The 17,104-nt window shown below is 38.0% G+C and overlaps 1 protein-coding gene across 1 annotated transcript; it reads left to right on the forward strand.

The window, feature by feature from the left end:
• The first annotated feature begins 1,441 nt into the window (after positions 1-1,441).
• Positions 1,442-9,654, forward strand: LOC306886992 (SH2 domain-containing adapter protein E-like). The gene is made up of 6 exons (XM_079444435.1): positions 1,442-2,421; positions 4,461-4,584; positions 6,576-6,794; positions 7,026-7,227; positions 8,153-8,272; positions 8,381-9,654. The coding sequence occupies exons 1-6, from the start codon at positions 1,951-1,953 to the stop codon at positions 8,562-8,564; spliced, it is 1,320 nt and encodes a 439-aa protein (XP_079300561.1). The 5' UTR covers positions 1,442-1,950; the 3' UTR covers positions 8,565-9,654.
• Positions 9,655-17,104: the final 7,450 nt, after the last annotated feature.

Consider the following 17,104-nt stretch of genomic DNA (forward strand, 5'->3'; position numbering starts at 1 on the left):
TCTGGAACTTGTTTGTCTGTGGAGCGGTGGAATGTAATTTAAAGAAAGGAAAGTTTGGATGTATCATAAGAATATCTGGTTTTGTAAATAAAATGCATTAAAATGAGAATGGAGAAATGCGCATCGTACAAAGTACAATCAAGCACTGCAATGTAGCCTACAATCAAAAACAGTGCAGAATCTGAGTGCAACTGGTTATACTAGTTAGTTGGCCCGCCGATGAGTGCAAATGGCCCGTGTGTAAACCTACTGTCTTGTAATTCATTGGCATCTGGATTTCGTTTTCCTTTGATCGTTTTCAATAGGCTAACTGGAAAAACTGGTTCAGATGCTTTTCAAGAAATTTTAAAAGACGTTCCACGATGAATTGAGATGACTGACAGTGTTCATAAACACTTGGAAATAGTGTTACTCTCTTCACTGTAGTAATTACCGCCAGCAGAGTAGCCTATCAAGTATTCAACCTCCAGTATTTTGAGTGCATTTATCTTTTCAGAACAATGTAAATATATAAATGTGTGTATAATCATATACAGTAGGTAGGTCAAGTAAGAGTCCGGACAAATTAGATCAAATTTAAAACTTTGTAATGCAAAAATATCTCGTTTTCAAGCAGGCAAGTGTATTGTGTCTCATTAATTAAATTAAAGCATAATTAAATAATAAATGTTTACACTGATTTTTTTTAATCAGCCACTAGATGGAGGCAATATAAATTACTTCAAATTGCCCATGTGTCTGCCCTTACAAGTAGGGCCTAACTTGGGCCAGTTACCCGGTGTAAACTGCTGCCCCTCTGTGGTAGTGTCTTGCGCAATAGGCCATATTTTTCAGCATTTAGATGTTTATATATTTTCTAAATTAATAATTAATTAAGAACAAGATCATATTTAAATGTGTTACATTTTACTTATTTTTGTTGCTTTTTCATAATTTTTACATATTTCACATTTACTGTTTAAATGAAGCTAAAAAGTCTATTAGCCTATTATTTACAGATTTCAATATGATAACTTACTCCATGTGACCACATGCCCCGCTATTGAGCAACATCTGTTCAATGATCTTTATTTGGTGGCCAACAAAGTGGAGGTGTCAAATAGTTGTTTATTATAGTTGTATATTTATTTATTTACTTGCTTAACCAAAAGTTTACCTTTACTGGATTAGCATACCCCCTGGAGTACAACGATGGAAATGTAAAATAGTTTATTAATTTATTTACTTTTACCAGAAAATTGACCTTTACTGGAGTAAAGAGTGTGTTAAGTAAATGGAAACATTTGATAAAAACTGAAAATGTAGTTACTGTATTAAATAGGTTTGCATCTACAGCAAATTAAAAGTTCCCATTGAGGGTAACAGTAGCTGCCTGCAGAGTCACAGAAACCACCCCCACCCACAGCTGCGGCACAAACGCACGTACATGTACATCCCCTTCACTTCATTTAGACTGTCGCTTGGAGTGGATATACCGGGAATGGGATCTTCAGCGAGAGCTAAGAAAAACTTTAAATTTTTCCGTGTTTATGCCCTTCAGAGACTCCTCTTTATCTTGCGGGAATAATTGGAAGCGAACTAAAACAAGACATTATATTCCAATGTGCAGAATCGTAGTATAGTTGTGAGTGTAAGAAGTTTCCTGAAAAGAAATACGAATGGGATAAATTCTGTAAAAAAGATTAGCCTACATAAAGGAATTTTAAAATTCGGAACCCTTCCCTAAATCAATTTGACAGTTTTTGTTTTTTAAATTAGCCTAAAGTTAAAAATTTTGTTTTTAAAAATATTAAAACAACTTTGCGTCCCCTGAACTGCGCGTTAAAGTGTTGTTGATTAGGCACAAATCAATTATAGGGGCCACAGTGAGTGATATTTTCAAAGCCGATTATTCCTAAAGGAGTTGTGCGTGTGTATGGAGAGTAGCGCGGACACCTGTGCGTATTCACCATGGCGAAGTGGTTTAAAGATTTCCCAACTAGTTTGAAGACTGGATCCGACCGGATCCGTTCTGCTTCGGAATCGGGAACTCAGTCCCGTCCCAAACCGGTTCTGACAGTCGGTACTGGTTCGAAGGGGAGTCTGCGTAAAAATTCTGGAGCGGAAAACGGTGGCAATGGTGGTGGTGGTGTGGGTTCGCTTCTCCACGGGAGAAATCGTAAAAATTCGGCCATCGAGCTGGGCCGGAACCACTCCAGCACCGGCTCGATAAAAGACGGGAAGATATGGGAAATTCTGATCCCTGGGAAAAGTAAGAAGAACACCAAAATGGAGGGGTTTGAAGACCATCGCACCTTGCGGACCACCAGTCTTGCTGACGCGTACATGAGCAGAATGATCAAGGTTAATGATCCAAAATCCAGTGCAGGGGGATCATCTCCAGACAGCGAGAGGGCCAAGTCACCAATCAGAACAGAAACGGTAAGTTTGAGAATGAGGCGACACCACTAAACAAGCAATGAATTACTAAGCATATCATGTACTTTTTTTTCAAGAAAATGTTTAAAGTCATCAGTGGACACAAAAGCAAACCTCCTACACTCTTAAAAATGCAAGTTCTTTATTGGCATTTATGGTTCCAAAAAGAACCTTGAACATCCATGGAACCTTTCAATTTCACAAAATGTTCTTCATAGTGGTAAAGAGCTTAGACTTTTTTAAAATGTTCTTCACACTTATGGAGAAAAATGGCTCTTTTAAGAACTGCTCAATGAAAAGTTATTTGGGGAACCAAATGTTGTTGTATGGCATCACTGTTCTTTTGCTAGTTTGGGGGTATTATGCACTTTCACTACTTTGGTCTACTTGCTGATGAACTGAAATAAGACCAGCTCAAACCAACTGGGACCAGCATCTTAGGCTGGTTTGGATGGGTTTTTAGCAGGGAAAAAGGAAGAATAGCTCTGATCTGAGTGATAAAGTAGGCCTCAGAGAGGATGTTCTTTTTAGTACATGATATACTCCAATTTTCCCAGTCACCCTGTTGACTGTGAGAACCAAACAAACGTCTTTGTTTTGAAAATTGAGATCAATATCTCTCTTCCAGTTCTTTGTTTAAGCAATATCTTCTTCTTCCCTCCCTCAGCCCCCTCTTCTCTCTTTTGTATCTTTGTTTCCTCCCTCCCTGCATCTCTCTTTTTCTCCCTATATGCTCTTTTCATTGAACTGCTGTATTATAAGCAGACACAGTGGAGCTGAAAAGCAACAAACACAATGAGAGCCCTTTCCTTGCCTCTTTTCCTGTCTCTTTTCCTAGTCATGCAGACACTCTTCACTCTGTCTTTGTGGGAAACACACTTTTGTGCTCGCATACACACACACCCTTGCTCACAAATACGCAAAGAATACAATGCATGCATAACACAATGGCTCCATCCCATTCTTCCAGTCCCTGGTGAAGGCAGTGTTTGAAGAATTATGTCACTTGATACATAGACTGTATCCTCTCCCATTTACGGACATCCCCTCCAGCTACACTTTGAACATAATAGCACAGAAATCAGAATCTCATGAGGTCACCCACACAAAAAAAATTACGTCCAGAGGGAGAATCAGAGAAAGAAAGGGGAAAGATGGGCTGGAGAACAAGCATAAGCTCTTTAGCTAAAGAAGCACTGATTCTTCATCTATGAGATGGAACAAAGAATTCCACCCAATAAGAGGTAATTTAACTCCAGGTTTTGACTAAATGCCCTTTTTTAGCTGGGTTTGCACTATTTCTGAAGTACCCCCACTAGTGAACATTTGTATCATATTATTTACAGAATATTTTAAGTTCATGTAAAGTTAAGCTCAATCAATAACTTTGATATATTTTGATATGCAATTTAAAATGTTACACTGATATGTAAAGGAAGCAGGGTTGCTAGGTCTGCGTAACAAAACCAGCTCAATTGGTACTCAAAAGTAGACCAATTGGGAGAAATTGACTATTACAATTGCTTTCTGAGGGGATTCGCTTCAACCGAAAAAGCCAAAAAACAAACAAACAAACCGTGGCAACTGTATAAAAGCTGCCCAATTGTGCAGGAAAACCACGGACTTGGCAACACTGACAGAAAGGTTAGAAACAGAAAAAAATGATTAGCACAAATTAATTTCAACTTCTTCCTTCTTTTCTTAAAAAGAATAATAAAAAATCAGTGTTACCGTGAGGCATTTACAATGAAATGGGGCTGATCCATAACATTAAAATACACTGCTTTAGTAGTACAGTCTCAAGCATGTTAATATTATTTTAGTGTGGAACATTGTTTACTAAGCTTTTTTTTTTAAGAAATGAGGCATGAGTCAAAATATAAATTTTGTTGTAATCAACATTATGCCACAAATTTGACTGAGCTGAACTTAATCTAAACTCTGAATATTTCTTTACTTTTGAGGGTGTATCTTCTTTTGTAGACATGAACACAAATCATAGACATCTTGTTCTATTCTTCTTTTCTTCTGGCTCATAATAGATCATCCTGGAGGATTATGCTGACCCATTTGATGCTGAGAAAACGAGGGAACAGAGAGAGGCTGAAAGAGAAGGAGAGAATGATGGTTACATGGAACCTTATGATGCCCAGCTCATTATTACAGGTACATCACCTCTTCTTTACTTCTCTTTCTTATAATCATTTATTCATCTAAAACATTTCTTATACACAGTATTCGTAGGTGTAACAAGTAGATTTTCAGGGGTTTGAAGGGTTTGTAAAATCACAGCTCCCTCTCTCTCCCCTCTTTGGTGGTTTCCATGGTGACAGTGTTGTGCTGGGACAATGGGTGCAGTTTCCTCTTTCTGCTTCCTGTTTCCTGTCTGTGTTTCCTCTGCCCCATTCTATGGACAGGAAGTTGACCCCTGCCGTCCCCCCAGTATGCCTGGCTATGTGAGAAAGACCCCCCTACACTCCTCACTCCCCCCAATCACTTCCCAGTACTCAGGAAGTTGGCCGGCTAAGCCAGCCAATCACAAGCTCGGTCTGACTTTCCCCTGGTATGACCATTGTTTTCTCACACAATAGGCCAGACACAAAGTGACAGCAAAGAAACAGTGAGTGAAGGGAGAACGATGGAGCTCCAGGCAATGTTTTGTTGATGTTGAACTTTAAATCTTGAGGAATTAATAGGTGCATGAGTACATGGAGTTTGAGCGCTGTTATACAATTATGGTTGAGAATGATATAAAATGCTATATTTTTTCTTTTCTTCACAGAAAAAGTTTGATAGGTTTCTATATGTTTTGTGTCATGTATTAAGGTTTAGTTTTTCCCTTTGTCATATTTTAATGTGTATCTAAATTATTTAAATGTTAAAAACATTTGAATATTCAGTCTAAACAGTCTAAATCTAAACTTAGATCCAAATAGTTAGCCAACACACAAAGGCAAAGGATTACAGAAATTCATGATCTTACGTTTTAACTGAAAAGTTGATGTAAATGTTTAAATGTTAAAATGTTTAGCTTCACATTGCTGCTATATCCTAACAAAAATCAGACCTAAGTACTGTAAGTGCCTCATAATAGCCTTGATTTCCTCTTTTTTGTTGTTGTTGTTGAAAATTATCTTTCAAATAGCGAGTCCTGTTTTTTATTCTGCTGCCTGTTGCTTATGATTACAGACTTATGATTAATCTTGGTATTTGCTGGTATACTACAAATTCATCTTTGACTTAATCATAATTTCCTGTGGTTTCACTCACTTGTAAGGTGAGCAACAAAAAAGTTGCTTCATAGAATAAACTTCTACCAAGCTGCTCTTTCAACATTGATTTGTGTCAAATATATGTAGGGGAAAAATCACTAGGTGTATGAAGGGCCATTAGTTTTAACAACCTTTCAGTGGCATATATTGCAATTACTACTAATTGCATTTGATATATTTTTTTAACAATTATTTCAATATTTAACACATTTGATTTAAAAAAAAGGTGTGAGAGAGAGAGAGAGAGAGAGAGAGAGAGAGAGAGATAACTCATCAATGTTAATTAATTAGCTTATTCTGCATCTTTAGCACATGGGCTATTTACTTGTAAATGAAGCATCTGGATATACATATTAGGTAGTGGACAAGTAAGGCCATACTGTTCCACTTTCAGTGAAACAGAGCGATTAATTCAGTCCTGATTTAATGATAAATTTAAAAAAGTGGGCAGTGGTTGGCTGCTCAAATGCAAGGTCCATAACAGAATATATTATATTATTACGGTTAAGTATGAGAATATGTGGAAGCTTGATAAATGTGAGTCTAAAGGTGCAGTCACATTTACTGTTGTTCTGTAAATTTTTCACAACATCTAGTCAATAGGAATCCATGTGATCTGGAATTTCACATAAGGCTGAAAGATTTCCCCACACAGATTTCACAGCTGGTCATTCAAATTTGTATTGACCAACAGAAATCTGTTCAATGTGATCTCTACACTATTGAAAACTGATTTTGCTAATGTGACCACACTGTAATTAATGCCGAAGAATAACTAGTTTACTTGGGCAATGTTTCGCAAATAACTTTCTAATAACGTTCTTATCCTGTGAAATCGCCTGGAAAGAGTTCTGATCCCGCTTGTAAATTTTTGCCTTTACACAGAGATTCGACGACGAGGCTCGAAGGACTTGCTGAAAGTATGTGTGGTGTTGAATGGAGGAGAAAGTGAAGGCTCTGGACCCCCTCAGATCTATGATGTCCCATATGAGGAGATTTTGGAGGGAATCCCCTTGACCCGACCTGAGTCTGACCCCAGACCACCGGCAGAATATGAGCTGCCCTGGGAGTGGAAGAAGGAGCAGATTGTTAGAGCGCTGTCAGGTAACAGCCCTCACATTCATATTAGAAGCATCTTCTTTATTTAACTTTACCGCTACATAGACACAGTATAATGAGGAAAACTATTAAACAGTCATCTAGAAGTCAGTTCATGTTATTGAGGTACTTATGATGTAGCAGTTGTTCGAAACATTTGGGATAGGAGGGTGGGGGTCATTATTTTCAGATGCCATAATAAAGCCTGTGGTGGTTGATGTTTCTTTCTATATACAGCTCAGTTTGATGGAATAGACCGCATGTCGAAGGAAGAATCAGGTTCTCTTACTGTAAAACAGCAGACACTGAGACATAAGAGCTGGACCCCTAAAACGCTTCGACCGAATCCCCCGTCCCCGACTTCCCCTTCATCTCCCAGTACCACCCCAGACAGTGAGACACCAATAGTTGATCCCACCCTGCCCTTGGAGAAACAGAGGTGTGTGTTTGTGTCTTGAAAATGTGGTGATTTTATCTGGATTACCTGAAACTCAAAGAATGAAATGATGAAAATAAATTTGTAATGAGAATATGTGTGCTAAAATATACAGTATATGAACAGCTATGACATGAAAAACAGGATCACCTAGCTACTGTGTATATTAGCACTTACAATAGAGGCCAACTTAACCTTAGTTTACTTGTCAGGAACTATATCAGGAAGAATGTCATCATTTTGTCACAATCTTCACAATAACATCATGTTCTAATGAAAATTTGCACCCTTATTGTTTTTAAAATGTATATACATTTTGTAATTAGTCATATTTATGTTTTTGAACACAAAGTTTTATATTATTTTATACAACGTTTGAAATAATTAATTATGTTTTTGAAATATTTCTGAGGAAACATGTGACACTGAAGACTGCAGTCCATTACAGGAAAAAATACTTCCTTTTTTTCATTACAGGAAAAAACTTAACAATATTACTTTTTTTTTTTTTTTTTACTGTATTTCCAATAAAATAAATGCAACCTTGGTGATCAAAAGAGTCTACATTTTTCAATTATTCCAAACTTGAACATGAAGGGTGCAAATTTTACTATTAAGTTTATTATAAATTGGTATTTATTATTATTATGGCTATTGTTATGGCTAATACATGCCTGTGCATGTAACTTCACTATATTTACAAGCACAGCCGCATACTCAAACGTGAACATTTTGTCATAATTTTCGAATCCTCCTGTCATTTCAAACACATGACTTTCTTTCTTCTGTGGAACATAGATATTTTGAAAAACCTAGATATTTATAAAATATAAAAACATATATATAAAATATAGATATTTTGAAAAAAAAAATTCCTACTGACTAAGAATCTCCTCCCCTTTTCTCCCCTCTCTGTCTCTCTCCTCAGCTGGTATCATGGCAGTGTTAGTCGTCAGGAGGCGGAGGCTCAGCTGCAGCTCTGTAGGGAGGCCAGCTTCCTGGTGCGAGACAGCGAATCAGCTACCAGCAAATACTCCATTGCCCTCAAGTAAGTGCACGCTTGTGTATCTCTGAAATCAAGAGAACAAGAAATGAGTTAGCAGTCCTGAAAAGCTGACATAGATGATATAAGATCCATATTCCCCTCTCTCGACAGGACGAGTCAAGGATGTGTGCACATCATCGTAGCACAGACTAAAGAGTGCGGCTACACACTGGAAAAGAGCAGCTGCGTGTTCCCAAGCATCCCAGAAGTGGTGCACCACTACTGTACCCAGCGCCTACCTTTCACCGGGGCAGAACACATGACCCTGCAGCACCCCGTGCCACGCACACACTAAACACACAAACACATGCTGAACTTATACATATTCACAGCATTTTCTGGTGTAAAAATGTGAATGTACAATACCGTGGTGCCTGCCAATCACATGCCAGCAAAGCACAGCTTAAAACTCTTTGTCTTATTGTAAGTATGTAGATGAGCGCATGGAAAGGAGTAATTGAACAAGTAGAACTTGTGTTTTTGCCCCTTCGAAAACAGGGTTTTACTCACATACGACACTAGAAAGGCCAAAGGAGGAAATGTATTTCACAGAAACTGTAGTTTAAATGCAACAGTTTACGTAATGCGTATCTGTTGCATACTTTTGTTTTGTTATTTCCTCATCCCTTGCTCGAGTGCGCTGGGACTGCAGCCTCATAAATTCATTCCCAATCATGTTACTGATCTAATTTTGTGCCTGAAGGAGTGACTCTCTTCTAAACTCCCTCTGCTGGTAGCAGCGGTAAACTGGAACAGTATCACTCCTTCACTGTGTTATTTTCTCTGAAGAGACACAAATTTTACTCCCTTCAACAATGCATTTAACTGGCTAGAATCTGCAAAGTTGATATTTTTTAGGATCCGTAGTATAGATTTAGTTTAGAATTATAGCTCAATCTCATATTATTTTATCCTCTGAGAAAAAAAAAAACACTTCACCATACATTGGCAGTTCTTGGATAGCTGAGGTTAGATCATTAGTTCGGATCAATACAGCAAATTGAAGCTGGCTCGTTCATCAGATAAACGAGTCATTGCCGTTGATTGGCTAATGTTCTTGTCTGTACGTGATAACTTTCTATTGATCGGTTTAGGTTTGGGAATAGTGGGATGTCGAACAGATTTACTGAGCGTGTAGTCATACTTGGATTTATGGCGTACCGAATGTGGCATCACTGTCTTTGTGATGGGAAGTTACGTCTGTATGTCTTTTTGTTTAAAGGTAACAGGTTCCATCTTAATCTTAAAGGATGCTAAATTTGATTGTTGTTTAATCTATATGAGAGAAATGTGATGGGAAAAACGCATGTTCACTGAAGATTTTGCCTTTGTACAATGTAAGACTGTGCAAAGCCTGAAATAAAGCAGAGAGTGCTAAATTTGTTAAATCTCTCAGTCTCTTTCACATTCACACATAAATGTTCCTAAAGAGAAAAAGAGAAAAGTAACATATCAGAACCACAACAGATATTGTGCTTAAGCTATAACCATGGTACAAAAGCTGTCACTGTGCTTTATATATATTACTCACTATATTTTATTCCACCATTCAAATGTTTGGCATCGGTACATCTTTTATTCCGGGTAGACACATAAAATGGATCAACTGTGACTTTTTTTGTTTGTTTGTTTTGTTACAAAAATGTGACTTTCGGCTCATCAAACAATCCTGATGTGATGAAAATGTATCATGGTTTGCAACTGTGACAACAATCAGAAATGTTTCTTGAGCACCAAATCAGCATATTAGAATGATTTCTGAAGGATCATGTGACACTGAAGACTGGAGTAATGGCTGTCTCAGCATTGCATCACAGGAATAAATTACATTTTATAATATTAAAATAGAGAATTGTTATTTTAACTGGAATTATTTCACAATATTACGGTTTTACTGTTTTTGATTAAATAAATGCAACCTTTGTGAGCATAAGATAATTTCAAAAACATTTTTTGAAAATCTTACTAACCTCAAAATTTGAACAGTATCGGTGCAAGGATCTTATGATATCATGCACTAAGAATCATCAGCGGTTTACATCATCAGAGGTTTATGTGTTTCACTAACATATATTAAACATTGCCAGGGCATCTCAAATTGAAGAAAAAGAAAAACACACATAAATAATAAATAATAATATTAAATCAATTAAATAATAGGACTAATGCATAAGTAAAATAGAAAATGGGATATGTCTTAAGAGCTCAGCTGACAGAGCACTAGCAATGCCATTTTCCAGGGATCACCCATACAAAAATATAAACCTTCAATGCATTGTATGTACAGCAAGTCAGCTCTAAGAAAAACACCTGTCATGTGAACAATTGTAAATGTATGGACATACTCATCTGATCAGTATGCACAATATATATTGTCTGTGTGTTTGTGTGAATATACTCATTCTCACCCACTTCAGAGTCATTTCCCAAAGAAAATGTATGTTTCTCGTATTTCCTAATAGCCTACTGAGACCACAGAATTCCCTAGTTATTCCTTCACATTGCATTTAGAGCTGACAGGAAAAACCTATTCAGTCAAATCCGTGGCTAAATAGTGTTCTTCACAACAGCTGAAGTCAGTCAGTGTGTCAAAATCACGTAAGTTAGAGAAATCTGCCAGCAGCAAATGGTAAGAGACAGAGAGGGAAGGAGAGAGGGAGGGGTAAAGGAAGGGAGGGGTGGCATAAGCACTCGGGGGGGTCCCAGTCTGTAAATAATTCAGCAAGAGACTCCGAGCACTTGGAGCACTGAAGTCTCCCTGTCAGCTCAGCTCTGTAGAGATAGAGAGAGGGAGGTAAAAATTAGTATACAAAAGAGAGAGAGAGAGAGAGAGAGAGAGAGAGAGAGAGAGCACAAAGATTATGACATCAGAAGGAAAGACAGAGAACGACGAAGGGAAAGAGTGCAAGGCTGTAAGGGAAGACATGGAGGAGAGTGCGGAAGTTTAAGAGAACAACAAAAATATCAGCAGGAAATACTGTATTTAGAGGTGATGAATGATGGTGAAAATAGAAAATGTTAAGCAGGCAAAAATGTATGTTCAATAGAGAAGAATTTTTTTTTTTGATTATCTCTCTCAAAATATCTATCTATCTATCTATCTATCTATCTATCTATCTATCTATCTATCTATCTATCTATCTATGTGAATTTTATTAAATATATTATTAAATATAATATATTATCAAAATATATCACATACCTATTATTATGCATCTACTGTGTGTATCTGCACTCTAATGTCAATGTGTAATACAATGAAAATGGAGTAATTCAAACTATAGTCACATAGCCAGATCTATATAATTCATATATAGGCTATTTTATAATCAAACTATCATGCCAGCATAATTTTAATTTCTTCATCTGTTGACTTGATGCTGCTGAACTGCAGAGCTGGTGCAGACATATGCGCATTGCTATGATCAGATGCTTTCTTAACAGCTGCTTTCTCACCGTTGTCATTTTTGTGGTGTGTTTATTTTGTTATTGAAAGGAAAGGAATATATTTACATATTCATATTAACATCACTCTCAGCAGCTTGGACATACATTAATATGTATTTCGCTACAAAGATATTTCCAACTTCTTTTTACTTCTAAGCAAAGAATAAAAAAGAACTTCACTGTGAGTATTTCGAGGTACAGTACCGTGTTCAGTCTCTTGTACTATACGTTATGTGTGGGCGAGGGCGAGCATGAGCAATAAGTTGCTGGCACCAGTTCACTTAATGGCCGAATAACAGATGCCTTTGTTATTGTTGCGAATAACAAAGGCATCTGAATTCTACATACAGCTCCTTTAAATATACCTAGAATTAATACATTACATAAATATGCAAATACATTACATGGTAAGGTCGAACATGTCTGAGGATGCTTTTTGCCCTGATGTTGATAACAAATATATTATTTTTACTCTTTCTTTTTAAAGATATTTTTTCACATTTGCTCCCTGTCATCTCTCCATTTACAACGTTTTCCCCACACTTTGTAGTAAGTCAGAATATGGAAGACATCATATGCCAAGAAGCTTGAGATATCCTCAGCTCTGTGTGACTCACTGCTCGTAAAGAGCATAGCTGTACACTATGGTGTGAATAGGACATGAATACCTACGTAACAGTCAACCAGTGAGTCACCAGTGACCAAGCTTTTGCTTTCCTGCACATTAATTCCACCTCCCTGCTCTCTTTCCTCTCTTTTTCTCTATTAATCCATTCTCTATTCTCTTCCCCTTTCTTGTAATGTTTCCACATCCTTCTCTCCATCCTCCTCCTCCCACTAGTGTCTTCAGGGATGTAAAGCCGAGGTCATCTATAGGGATCCCCCAAGAGAAAATGCAGAAATAGACATTTTGGCCAAAGGGTGTAAGTGTATGTGTAATGGAAGACAGAGAGAGCCATAAACATTGTGAGTGCCATGAGACGCAGAGAGAGAGCGAATTAGGAGACGGGGAGAGCTTGGGAGACCCCATCATCTCCCTGGAAGCGATGTTTATTTCTGGAACGCTGAGCACTGAGTTTGACACACAGCAACTGCAGAACCACTGGTTGAAAGGCCAGAAGTGACTGACACGCAGACAAGAGTGGTTGTGATGTGGGGGCAGGACTCAGTCATACGGTGATGTTACTGATGCTGACTGGTGGAGAGACGATACCCATCTCCTTGAAAAACTCACACCCAGCCACCCGCTCCCCTGGGGCAAAACAAATGAAGCGTAAGTCTCCACAGAGAGCAAGCTTTACTTCCTGCTGTTGGAGTAGGGTGATGCTGTTTTACAACAGCTGGATGGTTGACGGCAAAAAAACTACAGAATGTCACATTTTATTATTGGTTGATTCAACACATTGATGTTTTACCATCTAAGAAGTTCAGCACTTTTAGAGTTTCATCCCCTTATCTGATGTGAGCATAAGTATTGGAATAGTTGCCTCACAGGTCTTTCTAAGTGATCAGCTGTGTCCTGTTGCATTAATTATTCAGATATTAAAGGCAGGGAATGTGTTGTATCAGTTATATCCATTACTTCTGCATTCTGAATCTTGCATTCGATGATGACACACACAAACCAGGATGAAGATGAGGGAGCTGACTTTGAAAGAAAAGCAAGCTTTTCTTTTAGCAAAGAAATGCTAAAAGAAAAGAGGAAGTCAATTAGAGCTCTAGCAAAAACAAAAGGCATGGAGAAATCAAGAGTTTGGAAACCACCAGCAACCAACAACGACCTGATCGGCTGAGAAAACAACAGTAGATGATGACAGACAAATCATAAAAGCTGTGAAAATGAACCCTAAAAGACGAGTCTGTAAAATTACCAACAACTTCCAGAAAGCTGGGGTGATGCTCTGACAATCTACTGTCCTCAGGAGACTTTGACACAGAATTACAGATGCTACACAGCAAGATGCAAACCTCTGACCAGCACCAAAAATAGAAAGCCAAGATTAGAGTTTGCAAAAAAGCACAAAGGTGAGCCAGAAGAGTTTTTGAACTGTGTTTATGGACCGATGAGACAAAGAAGAACCTTTATCTAAGTGATGGGAAAGCAAAAATGTGGAGACAAAAGGGAACTGCAAATGATCCCAAGCATATAGCCTCATTTGTAAAGCACAGTGGAGGTGGTGTCATGGCATGGGCATGCATGGCTGCCTCTGGAACAGACATCAAATTTACTGATGACTTAATGTATGATGACAGTAGCAGAATGAATTTGGAATGCTTCTGATGCTGAATTCTGATGCTTCATATTGCATCAGGACAATGACCCAAAACACCCTACCAGTTCAGTCAAGGAATTTATAAGGGCAAAGAAATGGAAAGTCTTAGATTGCCCAAGTCAATTTCCAGATTTAAATCTGATTGAACATGAATTTCTCCAGCTGGAGAGGAGAGTAAAGGCAGAAACTCCCCAAAACAAGCAACAGTAGGAATTGGCTGCATTAAAGGCTGGGAAAAGTATTTCAAAGGATGAGACCAAGAGTCTGGTGATGTCTATGGGTCACAGACTCACTGCTGTGATTGTGCGCAAGAGATCTGCAGCTAAATAATAGCTTTTAATCTTTTATATCTGCCTTATGTTCAACTGTCCCAATACTTATGCTCACATCAATGAGTGGGATGGACTCCTTTTTATTTGTGCTGTTCTTTTTATTTGGTAAAACATGTATGTGTTGAAATGGCTAATAATAAAATGTGACATTCTGTAGTTTTGTCTCATATTCATCTTTTAATCATATTTGCAAATGTCTTGACTCCACAGCCAACAGAGCAATTTTGTCTTTACTGTTCCAATACTTATGAAAAAGTGTTCACTAAAATGTTCTTTAGGCAACCAAAACATTGCTCTTTTCTGGTATTGCCAAAAAAAAAAAAATTTGAAACTTTAATTTTAGGTGTGTAAATCAAGTACTGTACATAAAATGTCAACATCACATTGATCTGGTAAAAGTGTGAAAAAATTCTGAACAGATTATTAAATAAATCGAGAATCACAGCATAACACATTCTAGAATATTCATGGTCAGTTATAATCATCATAGCTACAGTGTGAACGCAAGTTTACATATCAACTGTTAGAGTCCTGCAATGTTCAGCAGCTTTGCATCATTCGCTTGCAGTGTATTTTGGGAGTGCAGGTCCACAGTTCTATCAAGGTCCTGTTATATCTAGACTAAAAGTTTTTTTCAGTGCTTAAAGAGTAAAATGATCAAGCTGTCTTATTAATAATATTAAGAAGTATGTATATTTTGAGTTCACCAAAGAACCTTTCATGGAACAGTTCTGCAGAAATAATCTGAACCTTTCAATAATCTGAAGAATGTTTTGCCACTACGAAGAACCATTTGTACAATTAAAATAACTGTCTGTGATAGTTTGCAATTCTCCACTACTTCTTAATGACCCTTTTGATGGAAGTAAATCTACAAGACAATGAGTTACACCTTTCGTGACTAGTTTTTTGTGGAAATTGTAATCTCAAATATTCAGATTACTTCAGTCATAGTTCCAGAGACACTGTTTTCTATATTTTCACAGAATCTGTCACTGAAAAGCCCCTTCTGAGATGCAAATGACCTTGTAAAGGAAATGGTAAGTGTCCTGTGAAAAAACACATTCTATGTAACCGGATGTAGTGAAGGGGAATCTGAGGTATGCCTGCCTCCCCCGCCCCTCCCCTCCCCTTCGCTGTTTCTGTCATCGCGTCGCATCTCCTCTCATCTCCTCTCGCGCACCGCGACTAGTTCTTCATCTACCTGGCTGCTCATAAAACCCTTCCCACTCCATCGCTGGGGGAAACCGCGCGTTCAGCGACCTACAGCCGCTGACGTAACGATGCCAGGTACCGAATAACGTCGAGAAGAAAGAAAATATCTTGAACCCTCGCGCGCGTGTCCACCTCGACAAAGTCACGCTCCGATACGCACGACCACACGCGCGCACGGGAGAGAGCAGTTCACGCGCGGCAGATGCTTCCCCGTCCTCGCTGAGATGATGGCTCTGTGGACGCTCTTCTGCTTCCTCGCCATTGTGAAAAGTAAGTTATCTGGTCAAAGCAGGGGAATTGTTACACCGAGGCTATTACTCGCGAACCCGGTCGTACGTAATGCAGGTGTCTGCGCGAGCACTGCCGTGTATATATGGTATTGTCATAAATGTATGGAAGCAAACCGTAGCTCTTTTGGAGATGGAGAGATGCTTGGGGGTAGACTATAAATCTATACAATCACTCTGGTGATGTGGTAATATTTCATGTGTGACCTGAGTTTTAACGGATATTATATCCATATTTTCCTGTACGTTGCGCACAGCGCGTGCTGTAGCGCATTAATATAGAATCACGGCGGCGGCATGTTGGCTGTTTCTCATTTTGTGCGCAGAAGTGCTGAGCAGCGGTTATGGCACTGTAAGCCTGAATGATAATACACATCATTATTGCAATGAGCCGCAACCTCCACAACTGCTGAGATGTGATTTTTAGAGTCTCTCTGGGGTCGCCTCTTGACGGAGATAACATTTTGTGTTTATCACTCAGCATTGCCTCGCAGGAATGCTTTGGATAGTTGCAAAGCTTGTGTTAAATTGTCATGTTCATAAAGCGAGGTTGCAAAAATGGCTTGAAGTGTGCGTGTGGAGACTTTAACCCCCTGATGCATGCATTATTAAATCACTACGGAAAAAGAAAGTTTAATGTTTTCTTTTCACTTCAAAACAAGAATGTAATGATTCCAACCCAGATGTTACACATCTGTCACCATGAATTTAGGATTGTATTCTAAAGTGATCTAAGTAAACGACCATTTGTTGATAAGCCAAAAAAAAAAAAAAAAAACCATGGATAAAAAGAAAAAAAGCATATGAATATCATAATGAAATATAATTAAATAAAATTACATAATTTATTTTTCGCATTCTAAAAATTACATCATCATATAAATATTCCTATAATATTATAAGATAATAGAATTGTATGCAAATCTCCACTGAAATGCTCAATAAACGCATATACCCATCAAAGTCCAATATAGTGGACAGACGTATTTTCCATTGTGGGAAGAACACTACAACAAAAAATGTGACACTACAAATAATGCCTGAACAAAAGTGTAGAAGATCCTGATTCTTTTTTTGTTTTGTTTTGTTACTGGATCTTCTGGAATTAGATAAGATTTTAGAGGCACTTGGTACTACTACTTTTGTCAGCCATGTTCGTTTTATGTGTCATAAATAAAAACACAGTTACTGTATCAGGACAGTTGAATGATCAAAAGAGGATAAAAGACTCCAAAATGATAATTTGCTGAAAATGTACTCACCCTCAGTTCATTCAAGATG

Source organism: Barbus barbus (assembly GCF_936440315.1).
Source record: "Barbus barbus genome assembly, chromosome: 21".
Classification (NCBI taxonomy): Eukaryota; Metazoa; Chordata; class Actinopteri; order Cypriniformes; family Cyprinidae; genus Barbus; species Barbus barbus.

Bases quoted from the DNA above. Each gene is read 5' to 3' on its own strand.
- LOC306886992 (XM_079444435.1), top strand. From the start codon at position 1,951: ATGGCGAAGTGGTTTAAAGATTTCCCAACTAGTTTGAAGACTGGATCC. The intron at 4,585-6,575 runs GTACATCACCTC...GCCTTTACACAG, and splicing joins TGCCCAGCTCATTATTACAG to AGATTCGACGACGAGGCTCG. The intron at 8,273-8,380 runs GTAAGTGCACGC...CTCTCTCGACAG, and splicing joins AAATACTCCATTGCCCTCAA to GACGAGTCAAGGATGTGTGC.